At 39.3% G+C, this 21,717-nt stretch overlaps 1 protein-coding gene across 2 annotated transcripts in view; it reads left to right on the top strand.

Moving 5' to 3' along the window:
- The window catches only part of polrmt (polymerase (RNA) mitochondrial (DNA directed)), a 111,279-nt gene that overhangs the window by 73,470 nt on the left and 16,092 nt on the right, over positions 1 to 21,717 (top strand). For both annotated transcript variants that reach the window (XM_060846268.1, XM_060846267.1), the window contains exons 14-15: positions 603 to 689; positions 3,064 to 3,177. In XM_060846268.1, coding sequence (XP_060702251.1) covers positions 603 to 689; positions 3,064 to 3,177 — 201 coding nt within the window. The remainder of the gene's footprint in view (positions 1 to 602; positions 690 to 3,063; positions 3,178 to 21,717) is intronic.

The following is a 21,717-nucleotide window of genomic DNA, read 5'->3' as shown; positions in this document are numbered from 1 at the left end:
ATATTGCAATAGTTACGATTCAATATACCATACACCTGAAGGTTGACCAGCTTTCAGCACCTCTTGGATGTTTCTCAATATACCATTTTTCTTGGCAAGGCCAACTGGAGGAAATTGATGCATCTGCCCCTCATTTTCTTTTACCTGCAAGAAACAATCTAATAACGCATAAGTTTAAACAGAAGAAAACAGTAGACATTGAGAAAGTACATGGCAAAACTGCCCTAGTTTGCTTGGATACCAATTTTGCATGTTGCAGAACATAGCTCCTTTGATTCTGCAGTTAACTTTCGCTGTACCAAGATAGATAACAAAAAAAACATTTTATATTTCCCTGTAACAACTACTATGAGTAACTGAATAAAACATAATTAAGTTTTTATTAACCCTTAAAACAAGGCAAGATGTTGGTGATTTGTTCCAGCAACTTCATACAAGGGCAGAAGTAAAAATGATTAAGTCTTGCAGCTATCCATTCCATGTGGACTGAGGTAGTGTAGATGTGTAAGAACATATGTAATAGAAAATTACAGGTTACCTGTTGTGCGCTATAGTGGAAATCAAAAATTAAATATAACTGGTTAATTTTATTTAATTTCTAGGATCATGTGTGGGATGCTTCTCATTACGTGGTGCAGCTGGTCTTCAGCAGTTTGACAGAAATGTTTACCGGAACCAGGGAAATTCAGGTAATTACACTATCTGCAGTAATGTAACTGGATAGTAGATGGCTAGATAGTAGATGTTTAGATAGTTGAATGGCCCAAACTTAAGTAGCCATTCAGTATTTTTTTGTTGCAATACAAGAAAAGAGGAGAGTTGAAGCAATACAGATTTCTATAGATTTAAGATATCCACATATCCAAAGCTTGTACCTAATAATCTGAATTATCCGCTGTAAGGATTTTTTTTGTACGTATGCATGAATAAGTTATAGCATCAGCAGGCAAATGTCCCCCTCTGCCAGCTGCAGACTTTAGTGTGAATAATGTTGGAGATCTTCTTAATTATTTTCAATAACAGATTCACGAAAGCTAGTTAAGGTAAGTCTGATAATTGAAGGTGAATGTTTTGCAGTAATGTTATCCTGCATATAATGGGCAACCTATATACTGCCCTGCACTTATAAATGTGCACACAAGTTTTCTGTAACTGTGATTGATCCAGACCAGTTCATGGAATTGTTGCTTGGAAATGCTAAAATTGGGTAGCAGTCTGTTTGCCAATGCTATTTTGAGGTAAGGCTGCATTGTCTGATTCTAGCTTTGGGTGTTTTTATGATTTGTGGATCAGCATGCAGATTGTTGGTGCACAATCATGTCCAGTTCAACATCATCTTACATTTTCATTTCAACACCCTTTGCTTCCTTTGATTGTTCTTCCTAATCTATAGTTTTTTTTCCCCTCTGAAGTGTCCTTGTGATCAAAGATCAGGTTTGCCAAGCAAATCAATTTTGATTTGCCATAATTGCAATGTAAGCTAACCTGCATTAAAATCATATTTTTAAAAAGTTTCACAAACAATTCAACGTTCAAGGTGCCAGCAGCATGATTGACCCAGATATGTCTGTCTGTCTATCTATGAATGAGGTATGGCAAGGTATATATGTAAATTGCAGGGATATGAAGGCCAGTGACTTTGTGTCTCACAGACACAGGCTCCCATGAAAATTTTAGATAAATCCTTTTAGTTAGCGTGGTCAGTTTTCTCGTGGATCATTTCAGGTCAGTGTTGACTCTTGTTTCCTTCCACAAATATTGCCTATCAACTGAATATTTACAATATCAACAGTATTTATTTGAATTAGTTATGTTCCATTTAACAATTCTTTAAAGTATTGCAGAGTCCCTTTTTGTTCCATTAATTTACACCTAAACCCAATTCCACCAACTAAGATTAAAATAAAAAAGATACTCTGTGTGTCGGTCTCTCTCTCTGTTTCTCTCTCTGTTTCTCTCTCTGTTTCTCTCTCTGTTTCTCTCTCTGTTTCTCTCTCTGTTTCTCTCTCTGTTTCTCTCTCTCTCTCTCTCTCTCTCTCCTGCTAACTTTAGTCTCTTCCACCAAGCTGTGTAAAGCACTGGACCAGAACTAGCTCATCTCCACGCTAAACAGTACATATTTCACCTAACCCATTTGGAACAAAAGCATTTTCACTATTTTATGGTGTAACATAAAGTTGATCTCAAGGAAATTATTGTTAAGCTTAGAGTTGAAGGCTGCTGGAGGTGTGGATTGGCATTACTTACTTGTGATGGAAATGTTACAAAATTCTGCAAGCTGATCCAAAATTACTTTTATTAAAATGAGAGTGAATATGAAACTTGGAAACAATGCTGAATTTTCAGATGTGTAAAACCAAAATTGCACTTTTAATGTAAGCTTTTCCATTACGCTTAAATTTCTCAGCTTCAGTGTGTAAAAGTGAAGTTATCCCTATTACATGAATAGAAATCCAGTTTTTCTTCTTCTTCTATGTATACTTTAAATGTCCCAAATAATTTTTACATTTAAAAATATTCAAAGCTGCACACATTCATGCATTCAAAGTTGCAATTAAAATCATAATGATTTAAAAAATTTAATTTCAGACTCTACATGCAGTATCTGAAAAAGTATAATTGCTTATAAGTCCTGTTCATTAAATCCAGTATACTACCTTTCAGTCTTTCTGAAAACTGTCATTTATGTATCGGGAATCCAGACAGATAACCTTTTGCATCACAAAATAATTTTCGCAACATATTTTGTATGTAAGAAAATTATGATTTATAAATTGTTGTAAATAGATTTTGCAGCTTTAAGGTACAGATGGTAAAGATTTCAATTTGAATGTAGTCTTGAGCTTCATGCATGGTTCCACAATCTCAGTAATGAGCAAAAATACATACTGAACCTCATAAGGATAAATATCTGATATTATCTCAGAAGCGTTACAATTGATTTCCATCACAAATAATCCATAATTGGTCAACTAAGTTTTTGTTGTACAGTTTTATTAATAATCGTGGGCTACAAATGAATTGTTGTATTAATCATGTCACTTGACACATTGTTATCTTTAGGACTGGCTGACACAAAGTGCACGACTGATTTCCAAATCAGGAAGTTCAGTGGAGTGGGTGACGCCACTTAGGCTACCAATTGTACAACCTTACCATAGGACCAGGACTACATTAGTAAGTGCTAAGCAAGCATATGACTACTGTTTATTAAGTTACTTGTATATCTGATAAACTGATCTACCATTCACATGAATCATAGTTGCTGTGTGTCCCAACTCCATTTACCTATGTTGGTTCTGTATTCCTTATTTAACAAAAATCTCTCTCAGTTGTGAATATTTCATGTGGCCCAACATTATGGCTTTGTTTGGAAAAGAGAGCATTACAGCTCTCCCTTCCTCTTTATGTGAAGAGCTATTTCCTGATATCAACCTGAATTTTAGATGTTGCCCTAACTTCAAGATTGTGATTTATTTTCTGAACTCACAAAGCCTATGAAAATAGTCCCTCTCTCTACCTAGTCAATCAAATTCACTAGTAATCTTGAGCACCTCGATTTGATCAACTCTTGATTTTTTTTTTAAATCCAGTGGAATAAAGAATTATTACATCAAGCCTCTCCTGACAGTTTTAACTCTTGGATAAAGTTATTGATATAAAACAATCCAATATTATTGAATGAAATTGTCATCTTTCAGCCGTGCTTATTACGATTCAATTCCAGCCCTTTTTCTCTTTTAGGGAAGGAAACCTGCTGTCTTTATCTGTACTGGCCTACTTTTTTGATTCCAGACCCTAGAAATGTGATTGATCCTTTACTATTCTCCAAAACAGGATCAAGAAGCAGAAGTAAGATTATGACAGATCTAATTGTAACCTCAAATCCGCATTCCAATCTACCCCTGCTAACCTTTCACCACCTTGACTGACTTGAGAATCTATCTCCCTCTGCCTTAAAGTATTCAAGTTTCTGCTTCTACCGTCTTTCAGAAAATGATATAGTCAGTCACTTGTGTCAAGGGAAGTTAGGGATGGGCAACAAATGCTGGTTTTCCCATTGACACCCATATGCCCTGAAAGTATTAAGGCATGTCTCCAAGTCAGTTTAGTAAATGTCCTGTTTTTGCACAATTGTAGCCATGTTTTTTTTAAATAAGGAATGACAATTGTGTAAATAATGAAAATTGACTGACAGGTCAGTAGCTGTCATTCTTCAAATTGGCCTATTCTTGTCTAATCCTTAAAATATTCTATTCCTGCTATACAGTCAGATTATGCTGCTGTTTCAACAACTGTTTTCTTTTGATGCTGTAGAATTTTCCAAAACATTTAGTCTAATTTCAAACCACAATGGACAACTCTACAATTGCCACGCTGTAAGAAATAAGAACAGGAATTGGCCGCTTTGCTTTACCAGCCTGCAACAGTAATGTCAACGTTGATCTTCTGCCACAACATGTCCTTTCCTGCACTAATTCTATATCCCTTATTTCTATCAATGCCCAAAAAAGACTGACCACTTTCTTTAGTCCACTCAACTAAAGATCCATGGCTCACTGAGATAGAGAACCCTTTACATCAAGAAATTTCACCTTATCTGATTTCTAAATGTTCAACCCTTATTCTGAGATTGTAATCCTATGTTTTAGATTTCCCAGGCAAGGGAAATGTTTTCTCAGCAGGTATTCTGTCAAGCTACTTTAGAATCTTGTATGCTTCAATTAGGTCATCTCATCCTTCTAATCTTCAGGAAACATAGACCTAGTCGATTTCATTTGATTTATTGTAGGCGCATGTACCTAAGTACAGTAAAAAGTTTTGTTTGTGAGGAGTACAGGCATATCATAACAAACAAGGATGTACAGATTATACAAGCATATAAGGTTATGGCTGGACAGGAGATGCACAAAGCAAGATCAACATTATTTGAAGTTAGAGAGATCCATTCAACAGTCCAATAACAGCAGAGAAGAAACTGTTCTTGAACCAGTTGATGCATGTGTTCAAGCTCCTATATCGTCTGCCTGACAGAAGAGGTTGGAAAAGAGCATTACCAGGGGCTAGGAGGGATATTTGATGTTGACAGTCTTTCCACAGCAATGGAAATAATGATGAAATCCATGGATGGGGTGGTTGGCTTCTGTGGTGGTCTGTGCTGTGCACACAACTTTCTGTAATTTTATACAGTCCAGACCAGAACAGTTGCATTTGTAAAAGTTAGTGAGGGCCGTCGTAGATGTGTCCTATTTCCTAAGCTGTCTGAGGAAAAAGAGGCATTGTTGTGCCTTCCTGGGCATCCCATCCACATGGGAGATCCACAAAAGATGATCAATTATCGTCACTCCGAGGAAGTTGATACTGTCGACCCCTTCACCTCAGCACCGTTGGTGTAGATAGAGGCATGCCCTTCTCCCTCCTTCTGAAGTCAGTGATTAGCACTTTTGTTTTGCTGACATTGGGAGAGAGGTTGTTATCATTGCAACACAGTACCACCTGTATTCTCACTCATTGTTTGATATCTGGCCTACCATGGTAGTGTTGTTGGCACACTTGTAGATGGCATTCGTACGGAATTTGGCTACACTGTCATAGGTGTACAGGGAGTGTAGTAAGGGGCTGAGAACGCATCATTGCAGGCTGCCAGTTTTGAGGATTATCGTGGGGGAGATGCTATTGTCTGTTTTCACTGAGTACACTTAGTCTGTCCTCCAAAGGACACTCCCCATGCGCTCCAATGTTACATGATCTTAACGTCAGTCAAGATCTGACAAAAGACTAGAAATAAACTTGTTTTCAGACTGATCAAATCATGTCTATTATTGAAAATATTAAATACAATTGTAATTTGATTGGTGTTAGACTCAAATAGTTGGTAATCTCTGATGTACTTAGTTTTAAGTGAGCTTGCTTCTGAGCCTATTACTTGTTGATCACCACAATGTAGAATGTTTCTTGAGCAACGTTGTCATTATGTGAACTGCAGTTAATGAAAAGAAAATTTCTTTTGCTCATACTGTTTGTCTCCAATGGCTTCCATGTAATCTAAGGATTACAGCATAATCATTCATAGTTTAACTTGAGAACTGCAGATAGTCTCCATCAGACATGACTTTAATATGCTCCATTTATATACTGATGTTTTTCTAGTGTATCTTAGCAGAACTATCAGCAATTCTCAAGAGTTACTCACAATTGTCTGGAATCATCAGCTCTGAAAACCTGATCATTTTATTCAGTTATAAATTTGCAAACATTAATTGTGGACTGGAATGTAATAACTGTAATCTTTCTCCCCTGTGTATGGTGCATAATAGAGAAAGAAAGCAGTTTAAACCAGTAGGCTTCAATTCCATTGCAACACTATATACAAAAATAAGTCTGTATTTTACTGAGCATTCAATTATATTTACAACTTTCAGCATAAAATGTGTGGGTTGACACTCTGCAATTTTTAGTCTTTGTAATGCACTTGCACTGTAACTGGAAGAGCAGAAACTTTAGTTACTTTATCCATGTCATCTGAAAAATCACACATTAAAAATGAATCTAATGGAATCATGAGAGATTAAGCATTGCTAAAAGATAATCCATAGTTTTTTTTTATCCTGGACGAATTTGCATTAGGACGCAAGAAGCACACTTGAAAAATGGGACACAAATTTCTGCAGCCTGAAAAGTACATGCTATTTGGGTGCACCACTCTTATTATGAAGATGCTGCACTTGTAGTTAACTAGCAATCTTGTGGTGCAGTGGTAGTGTCCTTAGCTGGGTGCCAGGCGGCCTGGGTTCAAATCACACCTACTGTAGAGATGTGTAATAACATCTCTGAACAGGTTGATTAGAAAAAATCTTAACTGTGAGTATTGGTCCTCTGACCAGGCATTTTGACTATAATTGTCAGTGTTCAGCAGAGATTAGCAGTTTCCATGAGCCTTTTTCTCCCCAGTGCCAAAAATGAAATCTATATTCATACATATTCCTTTTACTAGCATAAAAAGAAAGGTCTCCCGTGTCCATGGAAGTAGCTGCTAGTATACGCAAATCCACTGAATATTCAACTTGACTTCAAATACATTTCTTGGCACAGTCCGGCTTATTTAATAAATGACGTCCAATAGTAGAATTCCATCTGATGGTAGGCACGCTGTTCTGAGGCCTGGTTCTTGTTGAGACATGCTCTTGATGAGCATGATGGCATGTTGCTCACTATGAGTGATTAATAGAATATATTGATATAGTCTGCATTTATTGGGTCATGTAGCTTACACACTTCACATCAGAACTAAAACACCTGTCATGTTACTCATTTCTCTGGTAGTTAAAACTCTTTGGCTTAACAGTAGCATCCTGTAAATGAAGAAAACCACTTGACTTGACTGCACCGTAACAGCATGAGACAGTTAGCTTCGTCTGTGTTCACCGTTTTGAACACCAGAGGGTAAATGATGGCCAACGTCCAGGCATATGCTTTTCTTGTCAGTGTAATTTTAATTGGCACATCACCAAACTAATACACCGATTAATTTATACCAATATTTTTATCTACCTTTTCGGACATGTGATGATAGCTGCAAGTTGATGGGACATGAACTCTGCCCTTTTGGTCTAGAAATAGGGACACTACCACGGCGCCAAAATGTGAGTTCAAATCGCACTTGGCCTAGACATGTGTCATAGTTCGTCTAAACAAGTTGATTAAAAATATCTACAACCAGTATTCACCCAGTTATCCCTTAGTTAACATTTAACCATCTGATTCCATTTGGTCTCCGGCATCCCTGACAGACCCTATAATCTTCCCCATCTAGGATAAACTGAAGCAGGCGGGGCACTATTCGAGGCCGAAAATAGTGAGCATAGATCCTTTCCTGAGTTTTTGCAATGTACGATGAGTGGTGATTGATAACCCATTATTCAGCTGATAGTTTTGATATGCCCTATCTCAGCATTAACCTGACAATACTGGGAGAAATTGAGGACTGCAGATGCTGGAGATCAGAGCTGAAAATGTGTTGCTGGAAAAGCGCAGCAGGTCAGGCAGCATCAAAGGAGCAGGAGAATCGAAGTTTCGGGCATAAGCCCTTCTTCAGGAATGAGGGTGTGCCAAGCAGGCTAAGATAAAAGGGAGGGAGGAGGGACTTGGGGAGGGATGTTGGGAATGCAATAGGTGGAAGGAGGTTAAGTTGAGGGTGATGGGGTGGGGGCAGAGAGGTCGGTAAGAAGATTGCAGGTCAAGAAGGCGGTGTTGAGTCCAAGGGTTGGGACTGAGAAAAGGTGGGGGGAGGGGAAATGAGGATGCTGGAGAAATCTGCAATCATCCCTTGTGGTTGGAGGGTTCCTAGGCGGGAGATGAGGCGTTCTTCCTCCAGGCGTCGTGTTGCCATGGTCTGGCACTGGAGGAGGCCAAGGACCTGCATGTCCTTGGCGGAGTGGGAGGGGGAGTTAGTGTTCAGCCACGGGGCGGTTGGGTTGGTTGGTGCGGGTGTCCCAGAGGTGTTCTCTGAAACATTCCGCAAGTAGGCGGCCTGTCTCCCCAATGTAGAGGAGGCCACATTGGGTGCAGCGGATGCAGTAAATGATGTGTGTGGAGGTGCAGGTGAATTTGTGACGATATGGAAGGATCCCTTGGGGCCTTGGAAAGAAGTGAGGGGTGTGTGCAAGTTTTGCGTTTCTTGCGGTTGCAGGGGAAGGTGCCGGGAGTGGAGGTTGGGTGGTGGGGGGTGTGGACCTGATGAGGGAGTCACGGAGGGAGTGGTCTTTGCGGAACACTGACAGGGGAGGGGAGGGAAATATATCCTTGGCGGAAATGACGAAGGATGATACGATGTATCTGGAGGTTGGTGGGGTGGTAGGTGAGGACTAGTGGGGTTCTGTTCTGGTTACGATTGGAAGGGCGGGGTTCAAGGGCGGAGGAGCGGGAAGTGGAAGAGATGCAGCGTCTGAGAGGAAATTGCGGTCTTTGAAGAAGGAGGCCATCTGGGCTGTTCGGTATTGGAATAGGTCCTCCTGGGAGCTGATGCGGCGGAGGTGAAGGACTTGGGAATATGGGATGGTGTTTTTACCAGGGACAGGGTGGGAGGAGGTGTAATCTAGGTAGCTGTGGGAGTTGGTCAGTTTATAGTAAATGTCCGTGTTGAGTCAGTCATTCGAGATAGAACTGGAGAGGTCTAGGAAGGGGAGGGAGGAGTCTGAGACGGTCCAGGTAAATTTGAGGTCGGGGTGGAAGGTGTTAGTAAAATGGATGAACTGTCCAACCTTCTTGTGAGAGCACGAGGTAGCGCCAATACAGCCATCGATGTAGCAGAGGAAAAGGTGGTGGGTGGTGCCAGTGTAGCTGCGGGAGATGGACTGTTCCACATATCTGATGAAGAGGCAGGCCATATTGTCCTTTATTGTGTGTTCTGTCCTGTTTCTCTTGCAGAGGTGTTCTGTCGCAATAGTGTTGAGGTGTCTTCTTTTGGGTAGGCAGTTTGTAAATAGCTTTGGGTTTCTCCCAGGGTGTTTTTATGACAAAAGAATTATGTGGGTGGGGTCAGGCTCTCGCAGACCCAGAGGACTTTGCTTTTGCTTTCAGTTTTTTTTGTTAGTTAGCTGCTAGAGCAGATGGCTAGAGTTCTCTGTGCTGCTACATTGAAGACATAAACGAGAACTTTCCTCTTAGAAATCAGAAGGGACAGATTGTTTCTTTCTACTAGTCTGGAGAGAGACAGCGTGTGAGAATAATAGCAGTTTTGCTGCATTGTATTTTGACAAAGGGCATGTTTATGAGATGCTGCCTATTACAATAGTTGATGATTAGTGCTTAAATAATACATTGTCTTGTTAAGTACGACAATGGAGTAAAGTTATAAATTCTTCACTTTGTTGCATTTTAGTTGCAATGTAAGAATAAAGTGTGTCTTGACTAAAGGATTATTGGTGAACACAGTGCCTTACACTTAGGTTTTAGGCTAACTTTTATTTCATTTTAAAGTTATCTCTATAATATATCTTGGGGAAGGCTAGTCTGATCTCTAACACATGATGAGCAGATGGCTAGGGTTTAGGTTGCCAGTCACATTCACCTTATAATGCGTAGAACTGACAGAATCCCAGCACAGATACGGACTAGTGAATGTAGGCTTTCAATACATAGTAGTTCAGAGCCTTTGGCAGATTTTTCAATTAATATGTCAAACGTCTGTAAATTTGATCATCAGATTTAAACCAACCTTAATCCTTATTCTCCAGGAATCTTATGTAAGTTTGATTTTTTTTTATTCATGCAAGGGATGAGAGTGTAACTAACTAGGCCACGTTTATTTCCCATCCCTAATTTCCTAGAGGGCAGGTAAGAGTCATCACAATGCTATGTATCTGGAGTCACATGTAGGACGGACATTAGTGAATCAGATGGATTGTTTTGATAATTGGCAATGAATTCATGGTCAGTAGATTCTTAATTCCAGACTTTTTATTAAATTCAAATTCCACCATCTGCCATGGCAGAATTCAAACCCAGTTTCCAAAATGTTACCTGGATCTCTGGATGAACAGTCCAGCCATATTACCACTGGACCATTGCTTTCGCTGAGTTCAAAAGCCTGGACTCTTTAAATTAATATTAAGTATTAGTCGAGATTTTACCAAACTTAATGAGATTTGCTACTCTGATTTCTTCGAGTAAAAAGTGAGGTCTGCAGATGCTGGAGATCAGAGCTGAAAAAGGGTTGCTGGTTAAAGCACAGCAGGTCAGGCAGCATCCAAAGAACAGGAAATTCGACGTTTCGGGCCGGAGCCCTTCATCTGATTTCTTTTTGAATTTAAAGAAATCTGCCCAGAGCAAGTTGCATTTGACAATGTAAATATGAACATATGAAACTTGAATAACTTCAAAATTGTAGCCAATGTTAAATTGCCTTTCTCTGTGATGTTGTGGTCATTCCTGATGATTCGAGATGCTGTATTGTTTTATCCAGTACAGCAAGCTGCAGTATTTCAAGCTGGACTCATTAGGTCTGCTGTGGACTTCCCTCATACTCTTCAATTATGCTTGTACCTTTAGGGAGTCAGGAACTGAGTTACTCACTTCAGAATACCTAACCTCTGAACTGCTTTTATGGCTACAGCACTTATGTGACTGGTCTATCTAAGGTTTCGATCAATGGTGACCCTCGGCAGAAATGCAAATTGCATTGAATATCAAACAAAGATTATTTCTTGGTGAAAATGACATTGCCTTTCATTTGTGTGGTATGGATGTTAATGCTCACTTATCTACCCAAGCAATGGTATTGCATGCAGGTAACATTGTTTCTGTGTCTGATCTATAAATGGTACTAAACATTGTGGTAATCAGCATGCATACTCACTTTTGGCATTATGATGGAGGGAAAGTCATTGATAAAACAGTTGAAGATGTTGGGTTTGGACTACCCTGATGGACATTCTGTGATTTCTTGGAGCTGAGATGATTAGTCTCCAACAACCACAACCAATGTTTAAAAAAACCTGAGTTTATCTACTCCAAATGTGTTTCATTTTATGTCAGGATGTTCATCCATGCTGATTAGACAAGCCCAGGTTCATTTCTTGATCTATGAAGAATTAAATGAACTCATCCAGTGTAAGATCAGAACATGGAATTGGCTTGGTTTAGGAAGAAAATTAGCAAATGTTTCTACTCCTGAATATATATTTTTGATGTTTATCTAAGCTGAAGACAGCTCCTGATTTGGCAGTAAGTCCCCCTACAGTGGAGTAGCTTACGCAAATAGGAAGTAAGCCTATCTATGAAATTATAAAAATTTAAGAAAGACTAGAGATTCATCCCATCTTCACTTGACCAGTTCTTCACTGAGTAATGCGCACACATACGTACACATGGACGTGCATGCACAGACAGACACATACCTACCCCATATCCTTATGGGCTCTTGAACTGCCTAAGATTTTGGTCTACACTATTCATGCTGGCAGTTTGCTCAGTGCTAATTAATCAATGTCTTTTCAATTTGATTGGAACAAAAGATGCTCTAAAGACTAGCATTTTATATAGTAATAGCTAAATATTTTTAACAACTCTATTTTCATGTTTATTAAAAGTTAAGTGATATGTGGTTTTTCCTGCTTGTCTTGGTTAAGTGCTATAAACATCTTATGATTTGGAGATGCCGATGTTGGACTACGGTGTACAAAGTTAAAAATCACACAACACCAGGTTATAGTCCAACAGGTTTAATTGGAAGCACTAGCTTTCGGAGCGCCGCTCCTTCATCAGGTGGTTGTGGAGGACACAATTGTAAGACACACAATATTAACTTGCACTCCAAGGTCTTTGTTCAGCAAAACTCCCTAGGGCCTTACCATTAAGTGTATAAGTCCTACTAAGATTTGCTTTCCCAAAATGCAGCACCTCGCATTTATCTGAATTAAACTCCATCTACCACTTCTCAACCCATTGGCCCATCTGGTCAAGATCCTGTTATAATCTGAGGTAATCTTCTTCACTGTCCACTGCACCTCCAATTTTGGTATCATCTGCAAACTTACTAACTGTACCTCTGCTCACATCCAAATCATTTATGTAAATGACAAAAAGTTGTGGACCCAGCACTAATCCTTGTGGCACTCCACTGGTCACAGGCCTTCAGTCTGAAAAGCAAGCCACCACCACCCTCTGTATTCTGTGTCTTACAGTTGTGTCCTCCATAACCACCTGAAGAAGAAGCGGCGCTCTGAAAGCTAATGTTTCTAATTAAACCTGTTGGACTATAACCTGGTATTGTGTGATTTTTAACTATAAACATCCTAGATTGCATGAGGTCTAGTTCTATCTTGTCTGTATCCTTTTATCTAGGCAATTTAATAATACTGACTAGATTTCAAGGACATGTAAGTGTGAAGGATAGCGATGTAGTCAGTTCACAAGGGTAAGAATAAGTTGAATGGGAAAGCAGCCATCAGTCTAGCTTTTCATAATGCTGAAAATGGCGTGACCAATCGATATATGTACACTATCTGAGAGTAGGTGTAAGTGCATGTTTTCATCCTGCTAGATTAACGAAGTAGCTATTTAATGCTTATATAACGAAGCCATATTCGGAAAGGCCACAATATTAAATTGCACAATAAAACAGAAAAATTAAAGGTTGAAACATCGTCTAATTTATTAAACTGTTTTAACTCTGCTTTATATTGCAAGTTCTCAGTATGTACCTTTTAAATTCTTCCCTGACTGTATTTTTTTGGTCTCCTGTATTGTCACATGACCTAGATTTTTCTCCCAGCAATGAAGGAGCCCAGGTTGCTGTTCACCTCACTAATCGCTGCCTGTACATTTTTTTTATAAATATCAGTGTAGATTGCTTCTATTTTAACATTTGAACCAGTACATGCCTTCTATAAAGGAATCTTTGACATCTCGGCATTATCAATGTTATCACAATCAGATGGAAAATTCCTTCAGCAGCAGACTCAAAGCAGCTAAATTCATAAATCCCAATTGGATTTAAATCACATGCAGAATGCAAATTAAAGATCTGAAAAGATGGGATTGAGAAGGGGAGATAAAGAGCCAAACAAAAGTATTTTATAAATATTTCCAGAACTTGTAAAGTTAAGCTGTTATATCAGAGGTTGTTTGTTTGTCTCTTGGGGTAGAGTGGTAGAATGCACCTGACTGGATTGCACAATAGAGCGCTAGCTTCGAATAGGCAAAAGTGAGGACTGCAGATGCTGGAAACCAGAGTCTAGATTAGAGTGGTGCTGGAAAAGCACAGCAGGTCAGGCAGCATCTGAGGAGCAGGAAGATCGACATTTCAGGCAAAAGCCCTTCATCAGGAATAGAGGCAGGAAGCCTCCAGGGTGGAGAGATAAATGGGGGTGGGTGGAGCTGGGGAGAAGGTAACAAAGAGTACAGTAGGTGAACGAGGGTGGGGCTGGAGGTGATAGGTCAGAGGGGAGGATGGAGCAGATAGGTGGGAAGGGAGATTGACAGGTGGGACAGGCCATGAGGACGGTGCTGAGCTGTAAGTTAGGAACTGGGGTAAGGTGGGGGGAGGGGAAATGAGGAAACTGGTGAAGTCCATATTGATGCCCTGAGGTTGAAGTGTTGATGCAGAAGTTGAGGCATTCTTCCTCCAGGCATCAGGTGGTGAGGGAGCGGCGGTGGAAGAGGCCCAGGACCTGCACGTCCTAATATGCAAACTCCACACAGACAGTCACCCTGGGCCCCTGGCGCTGTGAGGTGGCGTTGCTAACCGCTGAGCCACCACATTTTCCTGCTCCACGGATGCTGCCTGGCTGCTAGCTTAGAATGGATAGGCTAAATTGTCTCCTTTCTCCCACGAATGTATCTTTAACTATTACTTTCTATTCCATTAAAAATTCATTTACTCCTGAAAGACCAGGCTTAACATTTTTCTGACCAGCTTCATTGGGAACTAGTTGATGAGTACTCGATGTTAATACCATTACAGCGATTTCTTTGCTGAGTCCATTGGCAAAAGCAGTTTCAGTGCAGCTCTTGAACTGGAACAGGTTATCGAGCATTTAACTACATATGTGTTCAATCCAGATGTTCCCCCTTATAATGATAAGTGCTATTAGTCTTGCATTATTCCTTTTGCAAAATTTGAGCCAATATTGTAAATTATTTCCTCCCTATCAAGAAGCAGTGTTTCAGCATTGTTCAGCTGTGATTTTCCACTGTGCTAAATGCAAATCTGGGTAAGTGCCCAGATTTTTATCAAGCCAAAGTGGTATGAACAAACGAACGAAACAGACTCTGAATTTCATGTTGACTTCACACAAATATCTTGTGGCTGGTTTTGTAAATCTAATCTATGATCTTTGTATATGTGAGATAAATGATTGCTAACATTTAACTTTATGCTTGTAACAGTGACATTTATAATTGTTAAAAATGAAAAGAATGTATACACAATGGTTTCAGTCTTCATCATTTAGTTACTTAAGAGGAACACCAGGACAGGAAGCTCAGCAGAGCACAGTTCATAAATACGAGTTGAGACTGACATCTTTGTTTGATCGGTTAGGTTATGTTATGAGCAATGGAAGGTGCGATCTGTCAGGGAAACCTGTAAATTGCAGATTCCTTAGGGACTGACAACAACTATCCTTTTTTGCTGGTATCTTTATTTCCAGAAGGGTCATTATGTGTACTCTAAATATTTTTATTAGCAATCTAAAAGCCAGTTGTAATTATGATCAGCACCTATTCAACTGCAGCAAAAGTATGAGTACACCTATTACACAACAGTGTTCACTTCAGTTCTGTAGTCTAAATTTCTGTTTCATTTCAAGATCTTCTGGCTTGCCAGCTAATGGCAGAATAATAAAAGGGAGGATTATAATGGTATATTGAAGTTTACAAAGGCAAGTCTCAAACTAGGCTGACAACATTTACGAAGAAGAGCACAAGTTGGGCAAGTTATGTGCAAGTGAACTTGAAGTTTTCTGGTTATGCAGTGGGGCTGTTGGAAAATTGACTAATAGTTGGGAGAAACGTGGAGAACCCAGGACAACAGTCTTACTTTCACATTGTAAATCCAAAGCTCCTCAAAGAACCTGATCCCTTATCAGAAGTCAAGGAAAAGGAGACCTTGGTAGGATTAAGGAGGAAAGGATTGTGTAGATTTTGCTTGCCACAAAAGACTATTCAGTTCATGTTTGCAAGTTAGTGCACATCGGCAGCCAGGTCTGCAAAAGAAACAGTTCTTATCAAAGGAGGGAATTCTTTAACCAGCATCCAAAGCAGCATTCGATTTCAGAGACAGAGTTCTTTGCCACTAAGGATTCTAGTTAAAGAGCTTCCCTGGATGCAAAAAGCATTGCTTAAACAAAATGCACTACACAATATGTACCTACATATATTCACTGTACCAAAGTGAAAGAAAATGTAGGGCAGAAATGAATTAAGCTGTAACAGGAAGTTGTGGTTATCCTGAATCCATGAAAAATGCATAAGCATCTGTTTTACGACCGTGTGTCTTATGTTTTAAAACTTAAAAGGTTTTGGTGTACTGAAGGCTGTCCAAAGAAATTTGAGTGTCTCATAGCTTCATGCTGTGCATGTTTTACTGTGCAACTTATTGGAATATCTCAAGTGTTTTTTACAGGTGTGATTTCATAGGTTTCATATTTTTGAAATTCCATTTTGGCTGAATAAATGAATCCAGGATCCAGGCAGTGATGCTGGGATATTGTATTGTCTGATTCTATGTTACTGACATTAGTGTGTCACTATGTTGTATAATTATTCAAGCTTTTGTTGGCACAAAGTTAGCAGTCAATTCACTTGGGTCTGTGTAATTTACGCTGATATTTTCTGGAGGTCCTAATCCTGTAAGGAGTTTAAACCAAACATATAAGATGCTGTTGTGCAATGTGTTCAAGAACATTCATGAGCAGTTAGCTTATTGAAATGATACAATTCGTCAAAATCCCTTTTTTAAAAAGCCTACTAATTACAGAAAATTCTTGCCAACAGAAGGTGCATGGACAAGAATTTCTATCACACCGACGGCATTTTAAGAATATACGAAGTAGTACTATGCCCTTTATTAAATACTGTATGTGTTTACGCAAAAGTCGATTTTCTAAGACTAGATTTTTTGGGATTTGGCTTTTAATGAGAAACATTTTTGGAGAGGTTGAAGTCCACTCTGTCCCATAATCTGACTATTGCAGCTGCCACATCAGAGACTTGCTGCCAATCCCATAGCACTAATGGAGCCAAAAGTGTTTTTATTTATAAATAATTGATCACTTCTTTGCCAACAGACATTAACTCTGCACTCTGAATTCTGAATTAGTCCATCAAAAGCAAAAGTCGTATATTGAGATTCACTACAGAAAATAATAATACTTAGCAACACAGCATGCGCTGAACGTGTATTAATATCCATAAAATCACCATCCTCCTTGTCTTTAGAACCAAATAACTCATACCATTCTGCTGTTTGAATGATATCATCACATGGATCATCAATATTATCTTCATTAGCTTTCACAACATCATCTTCCGTGCCATTGCGTATATTGGATAAGCAATGTTTATTGAATGATTTGATAGCAATCTCCATTCTGATTACATGCCTTTCCTGAAAACCCACTCACCTGAGTTTGTTAATGTTGGAGCCCATACGTTGCCTGTTGTATATTTTACCATACATGTTATTGGGATGTCTCAAATATCTTCTCTTCAATATCTGTTTTGTTTCGGAGAGATCTGTGGCGTTGAACTTTTGAGCTCTATGTGAATTGTACAGCATGGTTTTATTTTAAGAATTATATGAAAAAAAGAGTAAATGGTTATATCACTGCCTATGGTTGCCATAACACAATTAAAAAGTGTTTCTTCTTTTAGAATTTTAAAACAAAGCAATGAAGTAGCATTATGAATTGTAATATTTTCTGTTTAATTGAACATTTCATTTTTTATGACTATCTGTCACATAGGGGAAGAAAAATGCTTTACAGTGTATGAAATCTGTGTTACGAGCATGAAGACCTATGGCCAAATGGAGTGGGTAAAGCAATGATTAATTACTGCTTGAGCCCTAGTCATGAAAGAGAGCAATAAAACACTTCAAGACTGTGCTGTTTTGACATTGCCATCGGTATTTGATACAAAATCAACTGATGACCTATTTTAAAAGAAAATCTTTATTTATGTTTGTAATTTAAGAGCACCTATTTTAAGAATATGACTGATTATAAATACACCTCTTGAAGGTGACCTCTGTTAAGTGGAATAGATTAGAATAAAGTTAAAACTTGCAATAATACTGAAATGATTACACCAATTCCAATTCTAGTGATTGCACCAGTATCCTTTTTGCTACTCTAGTTCAAGAACGAGTAATGTGAAATGATAAAGTATTTTGGCAATTATATTGTTATCAATAAACGATAATATATTTTGTGAAATCAGAGCAACAAACATTTCTTGTCTGCTACAATTTGGATACAAAAAAAGTATTGTTAACGTTTGTATTACCATATAGAAACCGTTTGTTTTTCAGCTATTCAGCCCCTCCACTCAACACACCTCCTTTCTTGTCAAGCCATTGATTTATTTGGGTGTAGTTTCTCTCCAGTACTTTACTTGTATTGCCATTTTTGCGACCACTAAATCATTGCAGGATTGACATATGTTCATTGTTTCCAACTTTTAGATAATGAGATTCTACCTTTTAAATTTATTTTCTGACCTCTCACTCCTCATCCCTTTCTGCCTCCAACTTGACTGAAGTCTGGATGAGAGAGTATCTCAGCCTGAGACATCCTGTCAGTGACATGGCTAGGACGGAACCGTAAGTCAGTCTTGTGCCAGCCCAGAGTCACTCACCCCACTAGAGGGGTGCACTCTCCTTCTAGCCATTCAGTGGAATAAAGGAAGCATGCAGCTAATGTGGGAGGTATGCAGAGCCCCAACTTTCTGCAGGCCTGATACAGTGATGGGGAGGTTGGAAACAGGGAGAATGTGGAGCAATGAAGCCTGATTATCCAAGAGGTTAGGCAGGAAAAGAGGTTAGAGTCTGCTGTCTAAGAAAGGGGGATTTTGGGAAGAAGGGTTGCTCAGTTGTGTGAGGAGTGGGTTGGGAAGAGTGGCTGCTGTTCTAACTGAAAGAGGCGAAGGAATATTGAGCCGAGGGCTGAATTGAATCTTCTCCCATTAGGTAAAATGAAGAGCATGACAAACTTCTGTATGAAGCAATAATGCTTTTGTGAAATATTTTAAAACAAAGATTTGTGTATTTATATTTTACTTATGTTAGAAAATATTACTGTAGTCATTTTTCTTTGTTTTTTGGTGTCTGGGTTATGTTCATTTTCAAGAGTGTTTTTTAATATTAATTCGTGGAATGTGACATGGCTGGACATATCAGCATTTATTGTCTATCTCTAATTGGCCTTGAAAGTGTGGCAGTGGATTAAAACATGGTTGGACAGCACTGTTGTTTTCCTTTGCTATGCTTTATATGTACATAATCTAGCAAGGTCATGGTCTTTTATTAGCAGGGACTTCATCCTGCATAGCTTGCACAAATGCTGAAGTACTTGAGATCACTTTGGTGATTTGATACAAAGACATTGGTCTAAATCTTTATGGTAATAGAAGGTAAACAAAGGAAAAACTAATGTTTCAAACAACTTAGAGCCTAACAATTCCAGCTACTCACCATATGGCCAAGAAACATTTGCTTTCACAACAGATTATGAAAAGTATTATACAGCAAACTCTCCATTATCTGACAAATATGGGGAATGGGAGGTGTGTCAGTTCTGTGCAGTTACTGATAGCACAAGAAATACTATGAACATGTGTGCATCAGAAGTTGGTGCACCAAGTTCAGATTGTTTTTGAAGAAACAGTATAAAAATGGTATATTTCCTTTGAAATTTTTGCCAGTTGCATAAGAATTCTGGATGCTTCGATGCTGGATATTGGGAGGTTTTCTATAATTACATAATACCTTATCACAAAATAAATCTCAGATCTTTTCATCTTTAGCTGCTCTCATCCTTGACACTGGATGTAACGGGGAAAGTGAAGACTGCAGATGCTGGAGATCAGAGTTGAGAGTGTAGTGCTGGAAAAGTACAGCATCCGAGGAGCAGGTGAATCTGCTCCTCGGATGCTGCCTGACGCGCTGTGCTTTTCCAGAACCACACACTCAACACTGGATCTAGCAGTTGGGAACTGGGAGTACAATAAATTGCTTTATCACCAACAATGTATGACTGTTGTAATGGATGATGTCAATCTATTAGCACGCAGCAGAAATTGAATTTAAATTCTTATGTTCAGTATTGTTTTGTGATGCAACAGGTTAATATAGAATTGAATACATGCAGAATGCAGACCAATTTCTCACATGCAGGTTAAATTCTGAGTTGACCTTGAGTTTGAGAGGGAGAGGGTACAGTCGGAAGTGACAGTACTTCTGTTGAATAAAGGGAACTATGGAGCTATGAGGGAGGAGCTGGCCAAAGTTCAATGGTGCAATACCTGAGCAGGGATGACTGTGGTGGAACAATGGCGGATATTTCTGTGTATAATGCAGAAGTTGCAGGATCAGTTCATTCCTAAAAGGAAGAAAGATCCCAGGAGGAGGTATGGACGGCCGTGGCTGACGAGGGAAGTTAAGAAACATATAAAGTTAAAAGAGAAAAAGTATAACATAGCAAAGATAAGTGGGAAAACAGGAGTTGGAAGCTTTTAAAGAACAACAGAGGATTACTAAGAAGGAAATACACAGAGGAAATATGAGGTACGAAGGCAAACTGGCCAATAATATAAAGGAGGATAATAAAAGCTTTTTCAAGTATGTGCAAGGCAAAAAAATGGTTAGGACTAAAATTGGGCCCTTGAAGACAGAAACAGGGGAATATATTACAGGGAACAAAGAAATGGCAGAAGAATTAACTGGGTACTTCAGATCTGTGTTCACTGGGGAAGACACAAGCCATCTCCCTGAGGTAACAGTAACTGAAGGACCTGAACTTAAGGGAATCTGTATTTGCCAGGATTTGGTGTTGGAGAGACTGTTAGATCTGAAGGTTGATAAGTCTCCGGGGCCTGATGGTCTACATCCCAGGGTACTGAAGGAGGTGGCTCGGGAAATCGTGAATACGTTGATTATTTTCCAGAATTCGATAGATTCGGGATCGGTACCTGAGGATTGGAGAGTGGCTAATGTTATATCACTTTTTAAGAAAGGTGGGAGAGAGAAAGCAGGAAATTATAGACCAGTTGGTCTGACCTCAGTGGCGGGAAAGATGCTGGAGTCTGTTATAAAGGATGAGATTACGGCACACCTGGATAGTAGTAACAGGATAGGACAGAGTCAGCATGGATTTATGAAGGGGAAATCGTGCTTGACTAATCTTGAATTTTTTGAGATGTAACCCTGAAGATGGATGAGGGAGATCCAGTAGATGTAGTGTACCTGGACTTTCAGAAAGCTTTTGATAAAGTTCCACATAGGAGGTTAGTGAGTAAACTTAGGGCGCATGGTATTGGGGGCAAAGTACTAGATTGGATTGAAAATTGGTTGGCTGATAGGAAACAAAGGGTAGTGATAAACGGCTCCATTTTGGAATGGCAGGCAGTGTCCAGTGGGGTACCGCAGGGATCCGTGCTGGGACCGCAGCTTTTTACAATATATGTTAATGATATAGAAGATGATATCAACAATAACATTAGCAAATTTGCTGATGATACAAAGCTGGGTGGCAGGGCGAAATGTGATGAGGATGTTAGGAGATTACAGGGTGACCTGGACAAGTTAGGTGAGTGGGCAGATGCATGGCAGATGCAGTTTAATGTGGATAAATGTATGGTTATTCACTTTGGTGGCAAGAACAGGAAGGCAGATTACTATCTCAATGGAATTAATTTAGGTAAAGGGGCAGTACAGAGATCTGGGTGTTCTTGTACACCAGTCAATGAAGGCAAGCATGCAGGTACAGCAGGTAGTGAAGAAGGCTAATAGCATGCTGGCCTTCATAACAAGAGGGATTGAGTATAGAAGCAAAGAGGTGCTTCTGCAGCTATGCAGGGCCCTGGTGAGACCACACCTGGACTACTGTGTGCAGTTCTGGTCTCCAAATTTGAGGAAAGACATTCTGGCTATTGAGGGAATGCAGTGTAGGTTCACGAGGTCAATTCCTGGAATGGAGGGATTACCTTACACTGAAA

This window comes from Hemiscyllium ocellatum, chromosome 28 (genome assembly GCF_020745735.1).
Source record: "Hemiscyllium ocellatum isolate sHemOce1 chromosome 28, sHemOce1.pat.X.cur, whole genome shotgun sequence".
Taxonomy (NCBI): domain Eukaryota; kingdom Metazoa; phylum Chordata; class Chondrichthyes; order Orectolobiformes; family Hemiscylliidae; genus Hemiscyllium; species Hemiscyllium ocellatum.
The sequence above is the reverse complement of the archived record's forward strand: the minus strand, read 5'-3'. Positions and strand labels throughout refer to the sequence as shown.